Here is a 23,230-nt window from a genome sequence, read left to right as displayed (position 1 = left end):
TCATCAACTCCCAGAGTTCACTCAAACTCACGTCCATCGAGTCAGTGATGCCATCCAGCCATCTCATCCTCTGTCATCCCCTTCTCCTCCTGCCCCCAAATCCCTCCCAGCATCAGAGTCTTTTCCAATGAGTTAACTCTTTGCATGAGGTGGCCAAAGTACTGGAGTTTCAGCTTTAGCATCATTCCTTCCAAAGAGCACCCAAAGCTGATCTCCTTTAGAATGGACTGGTTGGATCTCCTTACAGTCCAAGGGACTCTCAAGAGTCTTCTCCAACACCACAGTTCAAAAGCATCAATTCTTTGGCGCTCAGCTTTCTTCACAGTCCAACTCACATCCATACATGACTACTGGAAAAACCATAGCCTTGACTAGACGGACATTTGTTGGCAAAGTAATGTCTCTGCTTTTTAATATGCTGTCTACTACTACTACTACTAAGTCACTTTAGTCCTGTCTGACTCTGTGCGACCCCACAGACAGCAGCCCACCAGGCTCCCCTGTCCCTGGGATTCCCCAGGCAAGAACACTGGAGTGGGTTGCCATTTCCTTCTCCAATGCATTAAAGTGAAGAGTGAAAGTGAAGTCGCTCAGTCGTGTTCGACTCTAGCAACCCCATGGACTGCAGCCCACCAGGCTCCTTCGTCCATGGGATTTTCCAGGCAAGAGTACTGGAATGGGGTGCCATTGCCTTCTCCAGAATATGCTGTCTAGGTTGATCGTAACTTTTCTTCCAAGGAGTACGCGTCTTTTAATTTCATGGCTGCAGTCACCATCTGCAGTGATTTTGGAGCCCCAAAAAATAAAATCTGACACTGTTTCCACTGTTTCCCATCAGTTCATGGCAAATAGATGGGGAAACAGTGGGGAGCCCCCACGGTTTTTTGGAGGCCCCAAAATCACTGCAGATGGTGATTGCAACTATGAAATTAAAAGACGCTTAGTCCTTGGAAGGAAAGTTATGACCAACCTAGACAGCATAATCAAAAGCAGAGACATTACTTTGCCAACAAAGGTCCATCTAGTCAAGGCTATGGTTTTTCCAGTGGTCATGTATGGATGTGAGAGTTGGACTGTGAAGAAAGCTGTGTGCCGAAGAATTGATGCTTTTGAACTGTGGTGTTGGAGAAGACTCTTGAGAGTCCCTTGGACTGCAAGGAGATCCAACCAGTCAGTTCTAAAAGAAATCAGTCTTATGGACTCTGTGGGAGAGGGAGAGGGTGGGAAGATTTGGGAGAATGGCACTGAAACATGTAAAATATCATGTATGAAACGAAAAAAAAAAAATCAGTCCTGAATATTCATTGGAAGGACTAATGCTAAAGCATCCAATACTTTGGCCACCTGATGCCAAAAGCTGACTCATTGGAAAAGACCCTATGCTGGAAAAGATTGAGGGCAGGAGGAGAAGGGGATGACAGAGGATAAGATGGTTGTATGGCATCGCTGACTCAATGGACGTGAGTTTGGGTAGGCTCCGGGAGTTGGTGATGGACAGGGAGGCCTGGTGTGCTGCAGCTCATGGGGTCGCAAAGAGTCGGACACGATTGAGCGACTGAACTGAGGTTGGTCATACCTTTTCTTCCAAGGAGCAAGTGTCTTTTAATTTCATGGCTGCAATCACCATCTGCAGTGATTTTGGAGCCCAAGAAAATAAAGTCTGTCACTGTTTCCATTGTTTCCCCATCTATTGTCCAAGAAGTGATGGGACCAGATGCCATGATCTCAGTTTTTTGAATGTTGAGATTTAAGCAAGCTTTTTCACTCTCCTCTTACACTTTTATCAAGAGGCTCTTCAGTTCTTCTTTGCTTTCTACCGTAAGGGTGGTATCATCTGCATATGTGAGGTTATTGATATTTCTCCCAGCAATCTTGATTCCAGCTTGTGCTTCATCCAGCCCAACATTTCACATGATGTACTCTGTATATAAGTTAAATAAGGGTGACAGTATACAGCATTGATGTACTCCTTTCCCAATTTGGCACCAGGCTGTTGTTTCATGTCCAGTTCTAACTGTTGCTTCTTGACCCACATTCAGATTTCTCAGGAGGCAGGTCAGGTGGTCTGGTATTCCCATGTCTTGAAGAATTTTCCACAGTTTGTTGTGATCTACACAGTCCAAAGCTTTGGCATAATCAATAAAGCAGAAGTAGATGTTTTTCTGGAATTGCCTTGCTTTTTCTGTGAGCCAACAGATGTTGGCAATTTGATCTCTGGATCCTCTGTCTTTCCTAAATCCACCTCGGACATCTGGAAGTCCACAGTTTACGTACTGTTGAAGCCTGGCTTGGAGAATTTTGAGCATTGCTTTGCTAGTGTGTGAGATGAGTGCAGTTGTGTGGTAGTTCCCCTTGTCTCTTCACACTGTCTTTACCATTTCATTAAAAGGTAATGTCACATGGTTTTGTGGCACCTCTCAGTCCTTCTTACATTTTTGTTCAATTCCACAGTTGTTACTTTTGCCTACTTCTAGAAGGACAGTAACATGTCTAGTGAGTTTGTGACCTTCCCACAGTCCTCTCCTCAGGCAAGTCCTGTCCTCTTTCAGGCTGACTAAGGGATGTCACGTGGATCACTGTGATTTGCTGTGTACATTAGAAAGGGGGCTGTAAAACCTGGCATCCTTTATTTTACTGTTTGTTAGACACCGAGATTCGCTTTTAATCTTCTTCAGCATCAGGTCTGAACACAGTGAATCGGGCAGCTTGGCACTCATGTTTCATTTTCATGAGGCTTTGTGTAGACCAGAAGACTGTATGATTACACCAGATCCCTGCTTCTTTGGTATTAGGAGAGCTTGGCACGATGAACAGTGTGGGAGACAGGCCCTCTGGGCAGCCCTGAGAGGATCGCCTGGCCTCCTCAAGCCACAGCTGCCCATCTCTGCAGGGGTGATGGTGATGCCTCCCATGGGATCGCTGAGGGTGCGAAATAGCAAGTAGAGAGCACCTGCTGTGTGCAGTGGGTGTGAAATAAACAGGAGCTGTTGCCTGACCCCTCAGACAAGTTAGGGGACATGCAGGGCCATGTATGTAACAAAAAGATGTCTGCCATACCTTATAGTGAAATGTGTGGGGAGATCACAGTCACCCACATGTTAAGGGATTGTTCCTTACAAAGCACCACACTCAGCAGTGTCAGGGTCTCACTGTGAGGACCCCTGTCTTCCAGGAGGTCCCCACTTGTCAAGAGATGGCGGGTCGATGTCTGGTACCCCTCTGGGCAGGGCCTTTGGCTCGCTCGGCTCTCTAGACCCGGTGCCCTGGACGGTATGCCTGGTGAAGGTCTGGTGTGCTGGACGAATGGGTGATGGACAGCTGTGAGAAAGGAGCTGCGCTGGGAGGGCGAGGTCGGGAGGGACTCATTCTTGCTGAGGAATCCAGGATGGCTTCTGGAGGAGCATAGGGAGGAATTTGACCTAGGCCTTAAAGGTGAATCCTACCCTGAGCACGGCAGGGCAGAAGAGCATATCAAGGGCTGAGAAGGAGGTGGAGGAGGCACCCCGGGCAGGAGGCAAGAGGAACCCCAGGGCGGTTCCGTTTCCATTTTACACCGTTGCTTAAGCACATACCTGGGATTTAGGTCTGTTCTAGAAGGAGGCAGTTTGGGGCTCAGCTTACTTCTCTGCACGTGAGAGGTTGCCTCGGGAAGTCTGAAGCCCTCGGGATAACAGCTGTGTCTGTTTCAGTGCCATGGGGACGGTCGTGCTGGACGGACAGATCTACGTCTGTGGTGGCTACGATGGCAACTCTTCTCTCAGCTCTGTGGAGACCTACTCACCTGAGACAGACAAGTAAGGAATCCAGCTCCCCTGGGGCATTGGAGCTTGTTAGAGTATGAAGATCAAAAGTGCTCTCCTCATGCTTCTCGAGGTTAAGGAAGATTTCTCCTGTTCAGCCCCTGTGGCGTATGTTAGTTGCTCAGTTGTATCTGACTCTTCGCAACCCCATAGACTACAGCCCTTCAGTCTCCTCTGTCCATGAAATTCTCCAGGCAAGAATACTGGAGTGGATTGCTGTTCCCTTCTCCGGGATGTTTTCCCAACCCAGGGATCAAACCCTGGTCTCCTGCATTCAGTAAAGAATCCAGGCAGATTCTTTACTGTCTGAACCACCAGGGAAGTCTACCACCTGTACTTCCTTGCATGTAATAGGTATTTAATAACCTTTGATTAAATGAATGAATAATTAAATTTTAAAAATAAATAGTCTGCATAGGTACTTGGAAACACCTGTTAATGCTCTGTACCACTTAAATAAATCAACTCATTTTAATGGAAATGCATGTGAAAGGGCATGGGAAATAGATGAATAGCACTTTCCAGAATGGGTAATATATGATTTTGGGGGAAAAAATTATACACTAAATTAAAGAAGCTTGGGAAACATTGATGTCTGTACCACCAGAGGCCTCGTCTTCCCATAACACATATTAGCATTTTAAAAGACTGAAAAATTCTGCAGTAGAGAAACCTCTTTAATTTCACTGTATCTGTCACCATCCTGTGGTCTCATTTTGTGGAACACTCTTTGAAAAACACCAGCAAGGTTAGCCCAAGCTTTTCATTTCAGTATTTTAATCTGCTTGTATTCAGTATTTGAATCCTACAGTATAAACACATTGGATCCATCACAGAGCGTTTAAGCCTTTATTCCACATGCTTAACCAACCTATTAAGTGTCAGGCAGCGAGCAGGATTTCTAAGATGGTTAAGCAGCACCTCGTCTGCCGGGGCCAGTGCACACAGCGATGGTCTTCCTCTGGGGGCCTGTGTCTAGAGCTCTTAGGTACAGAGTGGGGAGGGCTTCCATCTTCCCACGGCTGAGGGGGCAGAGTCAGGTTGCAGAGATACCTTCTGAGGGGAAATGCACATCCCAGGAGAAGAGACAGCAGGGAGAGAGGCTTGCAGATAAGAAAGAGCTGCTGTGTGAGGTTGAGGAGCAGGTGTGGGTGGCACATGGCAGAAGGCACAGCTGGAAAGAGGATGAGGACCCAGTGGCAAAGAAGCACGTTAAGGAACTTGGAGTCGCCTTAGAGGAAATAGGAGTTGTCGGAGGACATTCCGTGCCCGGGGGGATGGGAATGATCTGAAAGCCAGCCCCAAAAGCAGGCAGTGGCAATGGTCCCACAGGAGGCCACAGCCAGCGCAACGGCAGTGAAATGGGGACAAGCAATGACCAGGAGGCAAACCAGCGGAGATATGGTGACCACAGAATGTTGATGATGGAGAAGTGGTCTTAAAAAATTCCGAAACTGTAAATCTAGCAGCTAGATGGCTGGTGGTCCCATTCACAAGACCAGAGGTATCAGGGAGGAGCAGATCTGTCAGAAGGCCTTGCTTGGGCGTCCTGACTTTGAGTGTGTGAGCCTGAAGCTTAAGCGAAGGGCGGCAGCCAGAGTGACCTGAGCAGAGGTGGTGGAGGAGGCCATAAGAATTGGGGGGATCATCCAGGGTAGGACAGAACACAGCACAGCTCCTCCAGATCCTCTGCTGTCTTGGGAGGGCAGGATCCCCAGATCTCATGGCTCCCTTTCTCCTTTGCCTCTTTCCTGAAGGTGGACAGTGGTGACCCCGATGAGCTCGAACCGCAGTGCTGCGGGGGTTACAGTCTTTGAGGGCAGGATCTACGTGTCGGGCGGCCACGACGGTTTGCAGATCTTCAGCAGCGTGAGTCTGGGTTCCTCCTGGGCTAAGGGCACCTACGCTCCCTTTACCTGTGAGTGTTATTTTGAAAGGACATTCTTTGGAAAAAGGCTCAGCCTGGCCACTGCTAGGGAAAGTGTCATCTTGGGGCCTCAGGCCATCTGCCATGTGCTCTGAAATGCCGCCTCCGAGTGTGGGAACCCATGTGCACAGAGAGGGTTAGAGTGTGGCCTTAGCATTCTCACCCCAACCCTGGTCAATTCCTCAGTGAGCAGCGCATGAGACCTGCTGAAATTCCTGCCCAGAGGAAGTGCAGTCATAGACAGAGTGGGAACTTTCAGACAGTTGCGTTCTTCTGGCCATTTGACTTGAAATTGCATTTATTTTAAAAAGAGCTCCAGAGCCATTGAGTGTCATTCCACCGTCCATCAGGGCTGCGGGGGAGCACACAGTGGGGATCTCGGGAGACCCCGCACTCCCGCTGCTCTGTCACCACACAGAGCGAGCGCATCACGGGCAGCTCTTCGATTTCTTTCTGTGGGTGTAGACAGAGCTGGTGAGGCCAGGCCATCTCCCTGTCGCCCATCCCTGTCATCTCACAAGCCCGTGTGCAGCTGAGGAACGTGGGCCTGGGGGCCAGGGCCCAGCCCGGCAGAGCTCCTCGTCCCCCGAGCCTCTCCCCGGGCGCTGAGGGCAGCCGGGCCGCCGGCGGCCGAGCCTGGGCCTGACCGCCCCTCTCCCTGCTGCAGGTGGAGCACTACAACCACCACACGGCCACGTGGCACCCGGCGGCCAGCATGCTCAACAAGCGCTGCCGCCACGGGGCCGCCTCCCTGGGAAGCAAGATGTTCGTGTGCGGGGGCTACGACGGCTCGGGCTTCCTCAGCATCGCCGAGGTGTACAGCTCAGTGGCGGACCAGTGGTGCCTGATCGTGCCCATGCTCACGCGCCGGAGCCGGGTCTCCCTGGTGGCCAGCTGCGGGCGGCTCTACGCTGTAGGGGGCTATGACGGACAGTCCAACCTGAGCTCGGTGGAGATGTACGACCCAGACACGGACCGCTGGACGTTCATGGCCCCCATGGCCTGTCACGAGGGCGGGGTCGGTGTGGGCTGCATCCCTCTACTCACCATCTAAGGCGCAGGGGTGGGCCGTGGTGGGGCAGGGATCTGGTACAAACACGGGCAGCACTCCCTCCCGGGGACCGTCCCCCTGGGGAGAGGTGCTGGCCAGACGACAGGGTGAAACGGGAGCTCGCCGGAGGTCCAGGGTTTCAGGTGCTTGAGTCCTCCCTGGCTGTGCAGCCCTTGTGATCTTCAGGCCTGGGTGACCAGGATACACAGCGGGGGACAGAGCCCCTGTGGGTCCCGCCGCCGGCCGGTGACAGAGCGGCTCGGCCGGTCCACACATCCACGGGCTCCATCCAAGCCCACCTCCAAGCTGCCATAGCTCCGTGGGCCGCCCCTCTGCAGAGGGCTTTCCATCTTGACAGTCCTCGCCCACCGCATGCCAGCCGTATCGTGGCCAGTTTGCGATGGGGCAGCTGCAGTGGCCGAGGCCACTGAAAACTGTGGGATGTGGCCGGGGGAGAGGGACACAGGCCAGAGGTCCTCACTTCGAGCCTGCAGCATGGCAGGGCCAGCTGCACACGGGCCCCTGTGCCTCCTTCCATCCAAGGGCCCCGAGGATTCTTGTCTACATTGCTGAGCAAGCAGGGAGAACAGAAGCTTTTCCTGTGTCTAATTTTGGGATTGCCATGAGGTCTTTTTCATCTTATTCGAGAGAAACCGAGAGAGAAGGAAAAAAAAAAGATACTTGAAAGAAACTGAAGGAAAGTTAAAGAAACATTTGAAAGAAACTGGAAGGAAGAATACTTTTTTCAAGTGAGCTTTTTTTTTTTTTGCAAGAAGAAAACATAAAAGACACTAAAGGCAGTTACGTGTTTAAATGGAAAACCGCCACCCGCCATGAAAAGGGTGGTATCTGCTCCCACATTCTTCGGATCCCAGGGTCCCGAGGCCTCGAAGGGCACGCGGGGTTCCCTCTGAGCCCTTCCTCGCGTCTGGAACCAGTGCACTCTTACCCAGTCCTGCAGCACGGTGCTCACAGGGTTTGTCTCCACACCCACTGTCAGAGGACTCTTTTAATCGTAGGCTTAGCGAGTTGGCTGAGTTATCGCCGCCTTTCTAGGTGGGAGCTCCCAGCTCATCGCCGGGGCTCCGCGTGCCCGGTGGCCCCCTCCCGCTGCCACCGTGGAGCCCGTGCAGAGCGCCACCCCCCCGCGCCCCTCCCTCCCTTGGCCGGCAGGAAGCAGCAGGTCTGGCCAGATGCTCATTTGCCCACCTGTCCTCCTCGGATAGTTTTCCTCTTCGTGACGCTTCTGGGGCACGTCGACCGTTCGTACCTCGAGAACCTAACCAGGGACTTGGTCCTTCCACCAGCCCAGGGCTGGCTTGGTCCAGCCGCCGCCTCTCCCCCGCCAGTCGGCTGCTCCCCCATCCACTCGCCAACTCCAGGGGTCTGGCCTCCCCTCCAGCCCTTGGCAGACCGACCAGCAAGGTGGACCTTTACACTCTCACAAAGCCGGCTTTACGACCCAAGGAAGTAAAAGCCGAAAGAATCTCTTGCTGCTGCAAAGAACAGATTTTATATTTCTTCCTATGATCTTAGCAAACGACCTCTTGAAGAGACTCCACGCTCCTCCTTCGTCCTCCCTGGATAGGACCTTGACGTTGCACAGCGGAAAACCGACGGGAGGACACTTCTGTGATCGGTGCGCTGGGCAGGGGAGCTGTTCCTCAACTGCTGCTGCCAAAAATCAGGTTTTCCTAAAATGCTTCCAGTAGAGACTTAAGAGAGGATACGTTTCCAACGCGAGATTGGGTCTCAGGGTCCCAGTCTCTACTTGGTTGGTCTCCTGCCCATCGCCGCATCTGCCCGGGTGTCCTGGAAGCCCATTCAGAAAGGCACAATGTGGCATTCTGAGACATCTCTCCTACCCTGGGACCAGGAGGCTTACCAATGTGTGCAATCGCCATGTTTCCAGAGGAAGTACCTTTGACACCTGCCACTTAGGTGGAGCTGGGCCTTTGCTAAAAGCACCCGAAAATGATGTTTTTATTTTAAAAGACTAAACAGTCTGATCCAGTTTAAGCCCAGGCTCACGGTGGAGCTCTAGCATTTCTCACTCCCTGTTTGCCTCTCAAGGTAGACTTGGAAGGAGGGTGGGGTCCGTGTTTCCTGTTAAGAGAGGAGTTTCCGATGCACATCTTCTTCTTATAAGCCCCTTCCTTTTGTGAATTTGCAACAGCACTGACAAGCCTGAGTTGTGAATGTGTTAAGAATCAGCAAGGGGGCCTCGCCAGGTCCTTAGGATGCTGACCCAGATTTTGCCATCGGGGTTGAGAGCTCAGTTTCCCACCATCTGCCACTCTTGCGGTGACCTTCCTATGCCTACCCCCACTTCTCCAGGGCGGAGTTACACTGCCGCACCTGGGCTCAGTGTTTCCAAGTAAGGTGGAGCCAGTGCTTTGACTTGGGTTCTGAGCACAAGCGAGCCGACACCAACATTTCACGCTCTCCACAGTAGGTTCCTCGGTCTGACGGTCATAACTTTTCACAGGTGGCTGGTCTGACCCTTTGGTGTTGGAGCCTTTCCAGGAAAACCATGAAAAGACATCACCCAGAGATACTGTGGAAGGGATGTGGGACAGACACTGTGAACAGTAAGCCTTGGGGTCCAGCCCAGCTCTGAGCAGAGGGCTGTGGCCTCAGCTGTCCTTGGGTATTTCCCCTTAGGTAATAACACAAGGAGCCTTCTCTTCTGGGTTTCATCTGAGAGCAAAGCCAGGATGGGAGCTGAAGACCAGCCTTTTGACTTGGCCACAGAGATGTGAGTAGGTAGGAATTCTGACTCTCCCTCCCCCCAATTTATTGTTTCTCAGAAAACCTTCATTCCTTTTATTTATAGAACGCATGTCTTTTGTGTTAAGAAACCAAAGAGAAATAAAGAGTACACTCCTAATACCTTCTTGCCCTTCCCTGATTTATTTATTTATTTTTAATTAGAGGTAAATCATATTTTTATTGTAATTCAGTGAAAAAATATTGGACAAAGTGAAAACGTTTCTGTGGAAATAAGAAAAAAGCCCAACTGGATGGCAGATGTAGTTTTCAAAGAGACGTGTGTGTATTTTATAAGAATGGGTTCCGATGAAAAAATACGCAAAAAACTTCATGAACATGTTGCATGTTTGCTCCTGTCCAGATCACCCCTTTCTTGGATCTCCCCACTTTTCTTCACTCCCTGCCCTAAAACTCCACAAGAGTTCCTCAGCAGAATGTGACTGGCCTGTGAGTGCCTGGAACCAAAACACCCAGCTCTTTTTTTTTATACTCCAAGCCGGAGGTACTTAGCTTTGGTGCACGTAGAAGTCACTGGAAAGTTTTTAAACCACAGATTGACCCCTCCCCAGAGACTGGTTCCCTTGGACTGAAGTGCAGCTCAGGTCCTTATGCAGACAAGTCTCCGCCGTGGTTCATAGGCTTGCCCATGTGTGAGAACCGGGCCCCTGTGTGCAGTTTCCACTTCCCCGGATGGAGCCACGTTCCACATCTGTCTTCCTGAGACTGCACGCTGGTTACTGTGGCGGTGGGTCTTAGGAAACTCTGCATTCACACTCTTCCTAAAGTCAGCTGTTGGCGAGTCTCATCCAGGGGGTGATGGTTACACTCTCGGATAACAATTAGAAGTTTTTGGAAGGGTATGTCACCCACATTCCCCCACCAGCACTGTTGATTCTCGCTCGGGCCTCTCAGTAAGTAACCTCCATGCTCAGGCCCTTGTGCCTGTTACTTCCAGGTAACGTGGCTCATTTTAGCATAAAGAAATGATCTCAAAAGGTCTGAGCAACTGACCTGATTTATCAACTAACCGATAGTATTGTCAAGAACCGAGGCCAGATCTCCATGCTCACTGTCCAGTTCAGCTGGGGGAGCAGTGTCTTTGTCCTCTGGAGCAGCTGATCCTGCAAGCCCCCAGCGTGAAGGTCTGCCGCCCAGTACCGTGACGGGCCTTCGAGAAGCAGGCTGAGCAGCGAGGGAGAGAGAAGAAACCGTGTTGTAATTATGGAAACAGGTACCTTTATGTCGAAACAGGAAACCAGATTAGCTGTGGGCTCTGGGCTGTGGGAGAAAGGCCAAATGCCTGTGATGTGCTAACAGCCCTTTCCATGTAACCTACACCGCTTTGCTCAGAACCACAGGGTGGCCCAGGGAGCTCTAGCTCGGCTCATCTGCTTGACTTTCTGTTTCTCTGTTGTTGTTCACTGAACTCCTCTGCCTTCACAACTAGCAACAGAGCCCACTCCTCTTCACCCCAAAGACCAGCAGCACTGGTTTTTACTGCTGCTCACAATAACATAGTTTTACCCAACCGGAAAATGGCAGGGGAATCTCACGGTTCTCACCAGTTATCTCCCAGGCTTACTGTTCCTTTTTCATCTCAAGTGATGACACAAAATGTTTTTCTCTAATGGAGCTCGGTTCCCTGTTTAACTCACTCTCTCTAGGTTTGCAGTTCAGGGTGAAAATGCAAACCACCTAGCAGGGCGGAGAAGGCTGCTGTGGTCTGGCCTCTCTGGCCGGCCCAGGACGTCTCCTCCACGCTTGTTTCTAACAACCCCAGCTGGACAGTGGCCTGTGTGCTTGTCTCACCCACGAGATGGTGAGCTCCTTAACAGTCACCCCTATTGTGTGCCAGCCCCAGACACACAGAAGAGACACGACCATTATTTTCTTGAAGAACTTGAGGGCAGTCAGGTATATGCAGATCCAAAGTTCACCTAATCATGCTTCCTAGTTTCCCTTTGTTTTGAATCACTGGGTTTTTAAAAATAATTTTAATGAGGTGTAATGTACTCACTCATTCTAAGTGTGCAGTTCAATAGTTTGTAGTAAATGTGCAGAGTTGTGCAACCATTGCCGCTGCCCCATGTTACGATATTCTCATCACTCCATGAACTTTCCCCATGCCCATATGCAGTTAGCCCTCATTCTCACCCTCATCCTTGGGCAACCACTATTTTGCTTTCTGTTTCTATGGATTTCCTTGTTCTAGATGTTTTGTATAAATAGGATCATACAATATGTGGTCTTTTGTGTCTGGCTTCTTTCCTTGGAATACTGTTTTTGAGATTCATTGATGGCATAGAAGGTATTGGTAGTTTGTTCTTTTTATGTTATTGTTCCTGTGAATAGATTCCACTGTATGCATATACCACATTTTGTTTATCCATTTTTTTCCACCAATTGATGAATGTTTAATTTGTTTCCAGCGTGGGGCTTTTATGAACAGTACTGCTCTGACGTACAAGATTCTGTGCACATACATTTTCATTCCTCAGGTAGATTGCTAGGAGCAGACTTCCTGGATCATACATACGGTAAGCTTATGTTTTAACTTTTTAAGAAACTGACAATTTGTATTTCTCTCTAATGGCTAATGGTTTTTGAGCATCTTTTCATGTTCTTGTTAGCCATTTGTATATCTGTAATAAAATATCTACTGAAAACTTACCCTTTGTAAGTTGGGTCATATGTCTTATTGAGTTAAAGAATTCTTTACATATTCTAGATACAAATCCTTTATCAGATAAATGATTTGCAAATATTTTCTCCCAGCCTATAGCTCATCTTTTCATTTTCTTAATAGTATTGAAGAATAATATCTTAATAGTGTTGTAGAAGTTTTTAATTTTGATTAAGTTTAGTTTTATAAATTCTTTTATGGATTGTACTTTTTGGTGTCATATCTTAAGAGTTTTGCCTAGCCCAAGGTCATGAAGAAATTCTAGAAGTTTTATAATTTTAGCTCTTGTGTAGGTGTAGAATCCATTCAAGTTAATTTTAAACTTCATTTTGTGTCTCTGTGTGTGTGTGTCTGTATGTGTGTGTGTGTCTGTGTGTGTGTGTCTGTGTGTATCTGTGTGTGTCTGTGTGTTTGTGTGTCTATGTGTGTGTGTCTCTGTGTGTGTGTATCCATTTGTCCCAGCACATTTGTTGCAAAGACTATCTCTTCCTCCATTGAATTGCTTTGGTACCTTTGTTGAAATCACTTAACCATAAATATAAGGGCTTATTTCTAGACTCTCAGTTCTGTTCCACTGATCTATATGCCTGTCCATGAGCCAATACTATGCTGATTGTATGGTACTGAGTTTTCCAGCATTAAAGTAAATCTTAAAAATAGATAATGTAAGTCCTCCAGCTTTGTTATTTTTAAAAATCCTTTTGAATATTTTAGGTACTTCGCATTCCTATTAGCTTTTATAGGCCAGCTTGTCAGTTTCTACAAAAAGCTTCCCGGGTTTTTAATAGATGCTGTGTTGAATGTAGAGATCAATTTGGGGAGAATTAGCATCCTGACAATGCAGTCTTCCAGTCCATGAACATGGAATATTTGTCATTTGTTTAGATCTTCCTTGATTTCTCCCAGCAAAATTTTCTCATTTTTGAAGGGTTGCACTGCCTTCTGTTAAGTTGATCCTAACTGCTTTTGTGTTTTATGCTGTGTGGGTGTAACTACACTGACTTAATTTTATTTGGGGAGGTGTTTTTTGTTAGTGTATAGAAATACCATTGGTTTTTTGTATGTTGATCTTGTATCCTGTGACGTTGCCAAACTCATCCATTAGTTCTTCTTTCTTTCTTTTTTGGCTGTGCTGCACAGCTTGAAGGATGTTCCCCAACCAGGGATTGAACCTGAGCCATGGCAGTGAAAGCCCCAAATCCTAACTACTAGACCACCGGGGATCTGCTAACTACTACACTACCAGGAAATTCCCTTTAAAGTCTTTATCTTTAAAAAAATTTTTTCACATATGTGTATTCCTTGGGATTTTCTATGCATATGATATTCCATCTGTGAATAAAGATAGTTTTATCTTTCCAATACAGATGCCTTTAATTTTTTCCTGCTTTGTTGCACTGCCTAGAACCTCCAGTATAGGGAGTTCCCTGCTAACCTAGTAGTTAGGACTCAGAGCTCTCACCACCATGGCCTGGGTTCAGTCCTGGTTGGGGAGTAGATCCCACAAGCTGCATGCTTTGGCTGAAAAAAAAAAAAAAATAGAAAAGAACCTGCCGTACAGTGTGGTGTGTAAATGCCACAGATAGACATGGTTGCCTTGTTCTCAGTCTTAGGTAGGAAAACGTGGTCCTTCACCAGTGAATATGTCAAGCTGTGGGGTTTTCATCAGAGACCTTTTTCAAGTTAAGGAAGTTGCATTCTGTTTTGTCATGAATAGGTATTAGATTTCATCAGATGCTTTTCCTGCACCTATCAGCTTTTCCTGTCCTTTCAGCTGTTAATACGGTATATAACATTAATTGATTTTCAAGATACTGATACAACATTGAATTCCTAGAATAAATCCCACTCGGTCATGGTGTGTAATCCTTCATATGTTGCTGAATGGCTTGCTGATACTTTTTAAAGGAGTTTTTTATAATACATCTGTGTTCACTAGGGCTATATTCTGTAGTTTTCTTTTCTTCTGATGTCCTTGGCTGGTGGTACTGGCCTCATAGAACGAGTGAAGTGTTTCCTCCTCCTTTATTTCTGTAAGAGTTTGTAAAGAATTAGTATTATTTTTTTTAATATTTGATAGAATTCACCAGTGAAGCCATCTGGGCCTATTATTTGAAGGATGATTCTAAATTTATAATTCAGTTTTTTCACTTGTCTCCAGGTGCCCTGAGGGTGGATACCCACTTCTCTTAGGAGATTGGAATGATTGATGTTTCGATACAGCATGAAAGAATCTCAAAATAATGATGCTTAGTGAAAGAAGCTGGTCAAAAAAGGAGGACATTGCTGTGTGCTGTGTCTTGGTCTGTTCAGGCTGCTATAAAAATTACCAAAGACTGACTGGCTTATAGACAGCAGAAATGTATTTCTTGCAATTCTGGAGGATGGGAAGTTCAAGATGAAGGGACTGGCAGATTCAGTGTCTAGTGAGGCCCCGCTTCCTGGCTCACAGACAGCCACCTTTTTGCTGTGTGTCTTCACATGGCGGGGATGGCACGCGAGCTCTCCACAGTCCCTTTTATAACATCAGTTATTCCAGAGCCCTCGTGACCTAATATCAGTACATCCCAAATGCCCAGTCTGCAAATACCATTACTTTAGAGGTTAGAATTTCAGCATGTGAATTTTGAGGGAACACAAACCTCCAGTCTATAGCAGATTTCCATTTATACAGAACTCTACCCAGCACGTCATGGCAAATAGATGAGGAAGCAATGGAAACAGTGACAGACTTTATTTTCTTGGGCTCCATAATCACCATGGACAATGACTGCAGCCATGAAATTAAAAGACACCTGCTCCTTGGAAGAAAAGCAGTGACCAACATATTAAAAAGCAGAGACATTACTTTGCCGACAAAGGTCCAGACATCTAGTCAGAGCTATGGTTTTTCCAGTAGTCGTGTATGGATGTGAGAGCTGGACCATAAAGAAGGCTGAACGCGGAAGAATTGATGCCTTCAAACTGTGGTATTGGAGAAGACTGTTGAGAGTCCCTTGGACTGCAAGGAGATCAAACCAGTCAGTCCTACAGGAAATCAGTCCTGAATATTCATTGGAAGGACTGATGCGAAAGCTCCAATCCTTTGGCCACCTGATGGGAAGGGCTGACTCATTAGAAAAGGCCCAGCTGCTGGGAAAGATTGAAGGCAGGAGAAGGGGACGACAGAGAATGAGATAGTTGGATGGCATCAGCGACTCAATGGACATGAGTTTGCACAAGCTGCGGGTTGTTGAAGCACAGGGAAGCCTGGCGCGTTGCGGTTCACAGGGTCACAGAGAGTCAGAGACGCCTGAGGGAACAACAAGTAGAAAATGCAAACTAATGCAGCGACAGAAGTAGATCGCGGATTGCCTGAGGACAGCAGGGCGATGAGGACTCAGAGTTTAACGGGTGTGAGGAGACTCTGGAGGGGTGGTGGGCATGTGCACTATCTTGTGGGGATGGTTTCACAGATGGACATTATGTCAAACTTATCAAATGTATACTTTGAATATGTGCAAGTTATTCTGTGTCAACTGCAGCTCAATAAAGCTGTTTAAAAAAGAAAGTTGGACACTGATTTGCATTGTGGCCTCTAAGGCCCCAAGGTTTACCGTCTCTTCTGGGGCTCCAGATCCTGGGGTGCAGTTCAGGCCGAGATGATGAGGGGACCTGTGGACTCCAAGGGCTCTGTGGTCTCCATCACGTGGAGATAAACCCAACTTAGCAGGTCCTTTGCTCAAGTCTAACACAAGCATTTTCCTTGATATAACGTTGTCTTCAGATTTACCTTAAAGGCTGTACAATATGCAATCCAGTGAGTATAACACAGATTACTTAACCATTCCTCTGTTGGCTGGGCACTCAGGCCATTCCCTATTTCCAAGTAGCATAAATAAAACTGCCAGAACAGCAATATTGCTTAATTACTGTCTACAATCCTAGATAGTAATTTACCAATACATTAAGTTCTTAACATGTTCATACACTCTGATACTACTTCCATTCTAGGAACTTATTTTTATCTCAACATTGTTTAAAAACAAAACAAAAAAACGGGAACAACTTCAACAGCAGGAGTAACTTAAATAAATGGAAGTCTAGTCACCCAATGGAGCATAAGACAGAAAAAAGGAAAAAATGTGACCCAATAGGGACTGAAGTGTATTGGCTGATAGGTTAAAGGAAAATAAGCTGGTTGTAAAATGGGACATAAAATGACTATGGTCATTTTTTCTTTTAAAAATAAAGCTCACATCATATCTGTCTATGGTGATGGTGGTTTAGTCACTAAGTCCTGTCCAGCTCTTGTGACCCCATGGACTGTAGCCTGCCAGGTTCCTCTGTCCATGGGATTCTCCAGCAAGAATACCGGAGTGGGTGGCCATTTCCTTCTCCAGACTTAGGAATTGAACCTGGGTCTCCTGCATTGCAGGCAGATTCTTTACCAGCTGAGCTACAAGTATCTGTACAGGGAGCGAAAGTTGATTTCTGCAGCCGTTTAGATGTTAACCTAGAGGTCTGCTCACCCATTGTGTTCCCATGCCCAACCCCGGTGAATTCTCCCTTCTCAGTCTTGCTCTGATGGCTCTGAAGACTTTCAGAAGCTGCCAAGGCCAAGAGGCTGAGCTGTGTTTGGCGCCTTGGTGCTGTCTCAGGGCCTGATCATGCTGGGACTAGGAGAATGCAGCAGGGCAGCCCAGCAGAGCCTGGTGGCTGGTCCCATAGGCCTGCCTCTCACTTGGTACAGTATGATGGGCCAGCTTCCCCAGACCGCGTGTGATGCAGCATTGACCGCCACAGATGAGTCTTGAACTTCCGGGGAGAAGTTGCTGAGCCCCATTACTGTCCAGGGCCCCACAGAAGACCTGGCTGAGGCCTGTGAGTATTCTCTTGGGGATGGAGGTCAGGCAAGAGAGTGGTAGACGGTGTGCCTTAGCTGCTGGCACCTTCTGTGGGGCTACAAGGGCCTTCTCCAGGTGAACATCATCACCCCACCACAGGGAGAGATGGTCTGAGGTCTAGTTTATCCTGGTCCACCCAAACCTGCCCATTTCCCACCTGAGGGTCACTCCCTCAATTTAGATTTAGATTACACGCTCCTAGATTTAGATTACAAGGGGGTTGGAGTGTAGACTACAGTCGAGTCAACCAATTTCCTTGAGGCGTAGTTTTCTCACTAAAAGTTGCTGGTGATGCATGCACCTTGCAATACTGTTCTAAGACCTGAGAAGTGTGTTTCGGTTCACTGGGAAGTAGCGTTCATAAATCATGGCTATTATCATTAACAGGAGTCTTTGGCTTCCCTGTGCTGTGCTTAGTCACTCAGTCATGTCCGTCTCTTTGCAACCCCATAGACTGTAGCCCACCAGCTCCTCTGTCCATGGAATTCTCCAGGCAAGAATACTGGAGTTTGTGGCCTCTCCTTCAGGGAATCGTCCCGACCCAAGAAGTGAACCAGAGTCTCTGGCATTGCAGGCGGATTCTTTACCAGGTGAGCTACCAGGGAAGCCCTGGCTGAAAAAACCCATTCCCCCGAGGGGCTCTACACTATGGCCCCTCAAATGAGAGGGTTTCCCACAGATATTTCTCTAGCAAAGATTTGAAAAAGGGGGCCTACTGGTGAGAAGAAAAGGGCTCTCGTCCACTCAAGTATTTACTGAGCAACTGCCATGTGCCAGGCCCTCTTCACAGGGCTGGATGGATCAGGAACTGAGACCAACTCTCCAAAACCAGACTCTCCCTGAGAGACAGCAGAGAGTCTGAGCAGGGCTCACGTCCTTGGGTGGATGAGGCTGCCATCAGCTGGATTGGGCACTAAGAAGGGCGGTCTGGAGGGAAGATTCTGAGTGGGTGGCACCCCAGGACATCCATGGGGAGGCGTCTATGAGGCCATCTGATGTGCGAGTCTGGGGATCCAGAAGAGGTTCTGGCTGGAGCTTCATGATAAAGAAGGAAGAATAAAAGTAGCCGAAAGGAAGGAGAGGTGGTTCCAGAATAACCTGGGGGCAGGTTACTTTGCCTTTGAGCTCCCAGCATGGCCCTCAGATGGCGCCCCTCATTATCCCGTTTCTCGTCACTGCCACTGCCCTGACCGCAGGGAGTCTGTGTGCCCAAGGTGCACGGTGGAATCTCACCCCCAGGACCTGCCTCCTTGGTCTCTTCCTCCTAAGTCCAGCTGGTTCATCCCTGGCACTTGATTCATTCACTTATTCACATCATCGTTCAACTTAGAAACGTTTTATTGAGTTTCACTCCTGGCGCTCTCAGCATAGGATGCCCTGGCACCCTCTTGGAGGTGCTAGATACATGAAGGGACATTTCATTATCACAGTGACTGAGCAGGGAACAGGGGCACTCAGGGTCCTGCCCAGAAAGAACTGCCCTCCTGGGATTCAGGAGCACTTGGCAGAGAAACTCCCTCCCCAGCCCCCTGCAGCTGGCACAGGAGGGCCCCGCTGGGAGGAGAGACAGTGCTCTGTAGCCCAGGACGCAGCTGGTACTTGCCAGCGTGGTTTGAGGATCGTGACGGCACCACGGTCGAGGGAAGGACACGTGCTGCTCAGGGAAGAGCAGAGAGGCTTCCTGGGGGAGGTGACTTTGGACCTACGCCTGGAAGGATGTGGAGCATCCACAGACACGGGATGGGCAGGAATTCCCCGGCAGAGGGAAGCAGGTGTGCAAAGGCTGAGGAATATGGGTGGGCTCATTTGCAGGCCAGGGAGTGCTAAGGGCAGCAGAGGCAGAGAATGGGTGGGAATCGCAGGTCGCTGTGGGCTTGCAGGGCATCCCTTCCCTTCTCCAGGCCTAGAAATTCCTCAGGATGTTGGAGATGATCTCGTACTTGGCTCTCTGGTACATGTCCCTGACCGCCGGTGGCAGATTGGAGCTGTCAAGTTCTGGAGGGTCTTCCCCAGCAGACCCAGCAGAGCGCCTCTCCCGGCGGGGCTGCAGAAGTGATGCCGCGGTGAGCGCCCTCATCGATCGCCCACCCCCTCCCCCCCTTCCTGTCCCACGTGCGGCCCCTCTCTCCCCAGGTGGGGATGGGTCTTGAGGTCCAGGCAGTGACCCTGGTGATGGTGCTGGAGGGGTCCCCAGTCAGGCCCACTCCCAAAGCCCAGAGGGGCTAGAAACGCCTGCCACTCTTGTCCACCCCGGCTATTGCACTCACTTACCAGGAGGCTCCACCTCCGGCTGGTCTTCCCAAAAGTGGGATGGGGAGGCGGGTTACCAGAGCTCAAGGCCCAGAGAACAGCCGGTGGAAGACTGAGTCCCCTCCCAGCCCCAGGAGGAGACCATCAGTTCCTGCCCCCAACCCCTTCTGCCAGAGGACTAGCAGTCAATCATCAAGGTCTGGCCACGCCTCTCCCCTCCAGACTACTTGAGTTTAGACCGGTTCAGTTTCCAGGTCTAAGGTCTGGGACCTCCAAAACTGAGGTTCCACGCGCCTAAGTCAGTGGCCCGGATGAGGGACCCTCGATCACTGGCGGTCACCAGGCAGAGCGCCTCTGAGACGGGAACTGGGGCAGGTGAGGGCGCAGGGGCTCACCTCCGGCTCCAGCTCACGGTCCGGAACGCAGTTGAGAGACAGGAGGCGGAGTTGCCGCAGCATGAAGAAGGAGCCGGTGCAGTTCCGCTCCTCCTGCCGGGGAGCAAGCACACAGGCTGTAGCAGACGGCGCCCTCGCCCAGGTCCCCCGACTCCCGAGCTCCAATCCACCCGCTAGACGCCGGAGGGAGCAGCGGCCGCTGGGGACACCCGGGCAGGCTCCGTGCGCGCCCGATAGCATTAAGGACTTTCATGCAAGTTCTTACACGGGAAAGGGTCTCCATAAATTAGCCGAGAGGGAGTTATATTGTTTAAAACACTCGTGTGTACATCAAAAAGGTACCGAAGATGATACACCAACAGTTAATGTTGTCTCCTGAGTAGTGGGGTTGCAGATTTTTTGTTATTTACTTCGCTTCTCTAAATTTTGTTAGTTTGCTATAATAAAATATTTTCCTAATATTAGAAAAGCAGTTATCTGTTCAGTTCAGTCCCTCAGTCGTGTCTGACTCTTTGCGACCCCATGAACCGCAGCTCGCCAGGCCTCCCTGTTCATCACCAATTCCTGGAATCCACCCAAACCCATGTCCATCAAGTCGGTGATGCCATCCAACCATCTCGTCCTCGGTCGTCCCCTTCTCCTCCTGCCCTCAATCTTTCCCAGCATCAGGGTCTTTTCAAATGAGTCAGCTCTTCGCATCAGATGGCCAAAGTATTGGAGTTTCAGCTTTAACATCAGTCCTTCCAATGAACACCTAGGCCTGATCTCCTTTAGGATGGACTGGTTGGATCTCCTTGCAGTCCAAGGGACTCTCAAGAGTCTTCTCCAACACCACAGTTCAAAAGCCTCAATTCTTCGGCGCTCAGCTTTCTTTATAGTCCAACTCTCACATCCATACATGACCACTGGAAAAACCATAGCCTTGACTAGACGGATCTTTGTTGGCAAAGTAATGTCTCTGCTTTTTAATGTGCTGTCTAGGTTGGTCATAACTTTCCTTCCAAGGAGTAAGCGTCTTTTAATTTCATGGCTGCAATCACCATCTGCAGTGATTTTGGAGCCCAGAAAAATAAAGTCAGCAGTTATCTGGGTGGATTATAAAAGCATCAACAAAAACTAAAATATAATTTATGGTTTTCAACTGTGGTGTTGGAGAAGACTCTTGAGAGTCCCTTGGACTGCAAGGAGATCCAACCAGTCCATCCTAAAGGAAATCAGTCCTGAATATTCATTGGAAGGACTGATGCTAAAGCTGAAACTCCAATACTTTGGCCACCTGATACAAAGAACTAACTCATTGGAAAAGACCCCAATGCTGGGAAAGATTGAAGGCAAGAGAAGGGGACGACAGAGGATGAGATGGTTGGATGGCATCACTGACTCATGGACATGAGTGTGAGTAAGCTCCAGGAGTTGGTGATGGACAGGGAGGCCTGGTGTGCTGCAGTCCATGGTGTCGCAAAGAGTCAGACACACCTGAGTGACTAAACTGAACTGAGGTGGATTATGGTCCCCCTTTGTTCTTTCTCTTTTAATATTTAGTTGCTTCTTTAGCATGTATTGCTTTTCTAATAAGGATGGGCAAATTGTAGTAAGAAAAAGCCATAAGGAAAAACCCAATTTTTTAAAAAAGCTTCCACAGTCAAACCTCACCTGTCTGTGGGTGGGTGGAAGCAAACTTGGCCTCCGGGAAGGAGGTGAGAGAGAGGGGAGATTCCTTGTCCTTCTCATTGGGGCGGGGAGCCAGGGGATGGATGGGAGACTCACCCCGCCCTCCCTGAAAGGACACTGTCGGGACCTTCGGCGGTACCAGAGCAGGAAGCACACAGTCTCTTTAATCCTGAAATTGAGCGGGATCGTGGTGGAGTTCTAAAGAAGCAGGAGAAGAGTCACAGTCATCTCCCTTTTACACAGGAGAGAACAAAGGCAGGGAGGAGAGAGATCACAGTTCCAAGTTGACAGGGCTTGCCCAAGGTCTGCAGTTCCCACCTAAGAGAGGCGGCTGCTTCAAACAGCCTCAGCAGAGACTGAAGGCGCGCACGGCTTCTGGAAACCAGAGGAGGCCACCACTTCATGGCTGGACCACCTTGAGGGGTCACCTCCCATCTCTGCACCTCAATCTCCTCTTCTGGGACAAAGGACCTAGAATACTTGCCTTGCACACTCAACTGCCAGGAGAGAGGTAAGGGGGTGGGAAGGGGGACCCTGGAAGGCCCTGCTGAGGTGCCTTCTGGTGGGACCAGTCTGGCTCCTGTCCATCCTTTGAAACAGCTCTGCTTACTCCTGAGTGCAGGACTGGACTCCCAGACCCCACATTCCACCCTTGGGCAAAACCCAGAATTGATCAGCTAGCCAGCTGTCAGGCTGGAGAGAGATTCCAGTCTCTGTTTTACCTTCTGAGTGGAGAAACATCATAGTAATAACAGCAGCATCTGCTGTTAACCAAGCACTTTGTGCCTGTTTGGGGCACTTGCTCCTGCCTGCTGGTCTCACGGGATGCTGTGAGGTAGGTGGTACCCACTCCCCGGGCTTGAGCCCCTGACCCTCACCAAATCAGGTGGCGGCGGGGTGCTCTCCAGCAGGCCAAAGATGCGCTGTCCTCGCCGCCCCTGGTTGAAGAACTTCAGGGCCTGGGTGACGATCTCTTCATAGCTCAGGCCACGCTGGGCCACACAGGCCACGGCTGCCAAGCCTGCCACCAGTACCAGCGCCTTCCAAGCCCCTGCCATCGTCCCTTCTCGGATCCTCTGCCACTTGTGACCCCCTTTAGGTGGTAATCACGCAGCCTTGCCCAAGGCCTGCTGGCGACATGCGGGGGCTGAGGCCTTCCTGAAAGGGGCCTCTCTTTTCCTTTGCTAGGCACCCGGTATTAGCCAACAGTCCAAAATACCAGTGACTAAGAGGCAAGGAGGATTGGGCAATTGGCCTAGGAGTGAGGCAGCCCCGAGCTGGGGGCAGGAGACCGGTGCGATGCTGGGCACGTCCCTTCACTTTGGCCTCAGTGTCCATCTCTCCCCCAACCCTGTGCCACGGGGAGGCCACCTCTGGCTCTGACACTCCAGGACCCTGTGCTGTCTCTTGCCTGGTTGGTGTGGTTTGGTTCCAAAACAGCTGCCTGGGATCCATGAGTTCTCTGTGTGACCACTTCTCAGCTGAGAGCACAGACAGATGGTCTGGTTGAAGGCTGTACTCTGGCTGACACCTACCATGTTGCATATATTTTTAAAATACTGATTGTTGTTGTTTTAGTCGCTCAGTCATGTCCAAGGCTTTTGTGACCCCCTGGACTGTAGCCCACCAGGCTCCTCTGTCCATGGGATTGCCCAGGCAAGAATACTGGAGTGGGTTGCCATTTTCTCCTCTAGGGGATCTTGCCCACCCAGGGATCGAACACACATCCCCTGCGTTGGCAGGCAGATTCTTTACTGCTGAGCCACTGGGGAAGCCCTAAAATACTGATTGTCAG

General features: G+C 49.4%; 2 protein-coding genes across 18 annotated transcripts in view; one reads left to right on the top strand and one right to left on the bottom strand.

Moving 5' to 3' along the window:
- KLHL18 (kelch like family member 18) overlaps positions 1-16,255 on the top strand; it is a 122,838-nt gene extending 106,583 nt beyond the window's left edge. For 3 of the 17 annotated variants that reach the window (XR_011462041.1, XR_011462040.1, XR_011462039.1), the window contains 6 exons: positions 3,690-3,794; positions 5,558-5,669; positions 6,395-10,407; positions 10,506-10,781; positions 11,980-12,087; positions 14,395-16,224. Coding sequence is in view for 3 of the 17 variants with exons in the window: in XM_014483314.2 (XP_014338800.2) it covers positions 3,690-3,794; positions 5,558-5,669; positions 6,395-6,781 (604 nt within the window). In the remaining 14 variants the exon portion in view is untranslated. The other 14 variants (XM_070360363.1, XM_070360364.1, XR_011462036.1 and 11 more) reach the window with 13 other exon arrangements.
- Positions 16,256-18,482: 2,227 nt separating this feature from the next.
- LOC102286929 (15 kDa protein B) lies at positions 18,483-22,869 on the bottom strand. The gene is made up of 4 exons (XM_005910735.3): positions 22,314-22,869; positions 21,532-21,633; positions 19,765-19,857; positions 18,483-19,163 (listed from the first exon to the last, which is right to left on the bottom strand). Exons 1-4 carry the CDS (start codon positions 22,491-22,493, stop codon positions 19,023-19,025), a joined length of 516 nt encoding a protein of 171 aa, XP_005910797.1. The 5' UTR covers positions 22,494-22,869; the 3' UTR covers positions 18,483-19,022.
- Positions 22,870-23,230: the final 361 nt, after the last annotated feature.

This window comes from Bos mutus, chromosome 22 (assembly GCF_027580195.1).
Source record: "Bos mutus isolate GX-2022 chromosome 22, NWIPB_WYAK_1.1, whole genome shotgun sequence".
Taxonomy (NCBI): domain Eukaryota; kingdom Metazoa; phylum Chordata; class Mammalia; order Artiodactyla; family Bovidae; genus Bos; species Bos mutus.
Note: the sequence above shows the minus strand (reverse complement) of the source record. Positions and strands in the feature narration are given on the sequence as shown.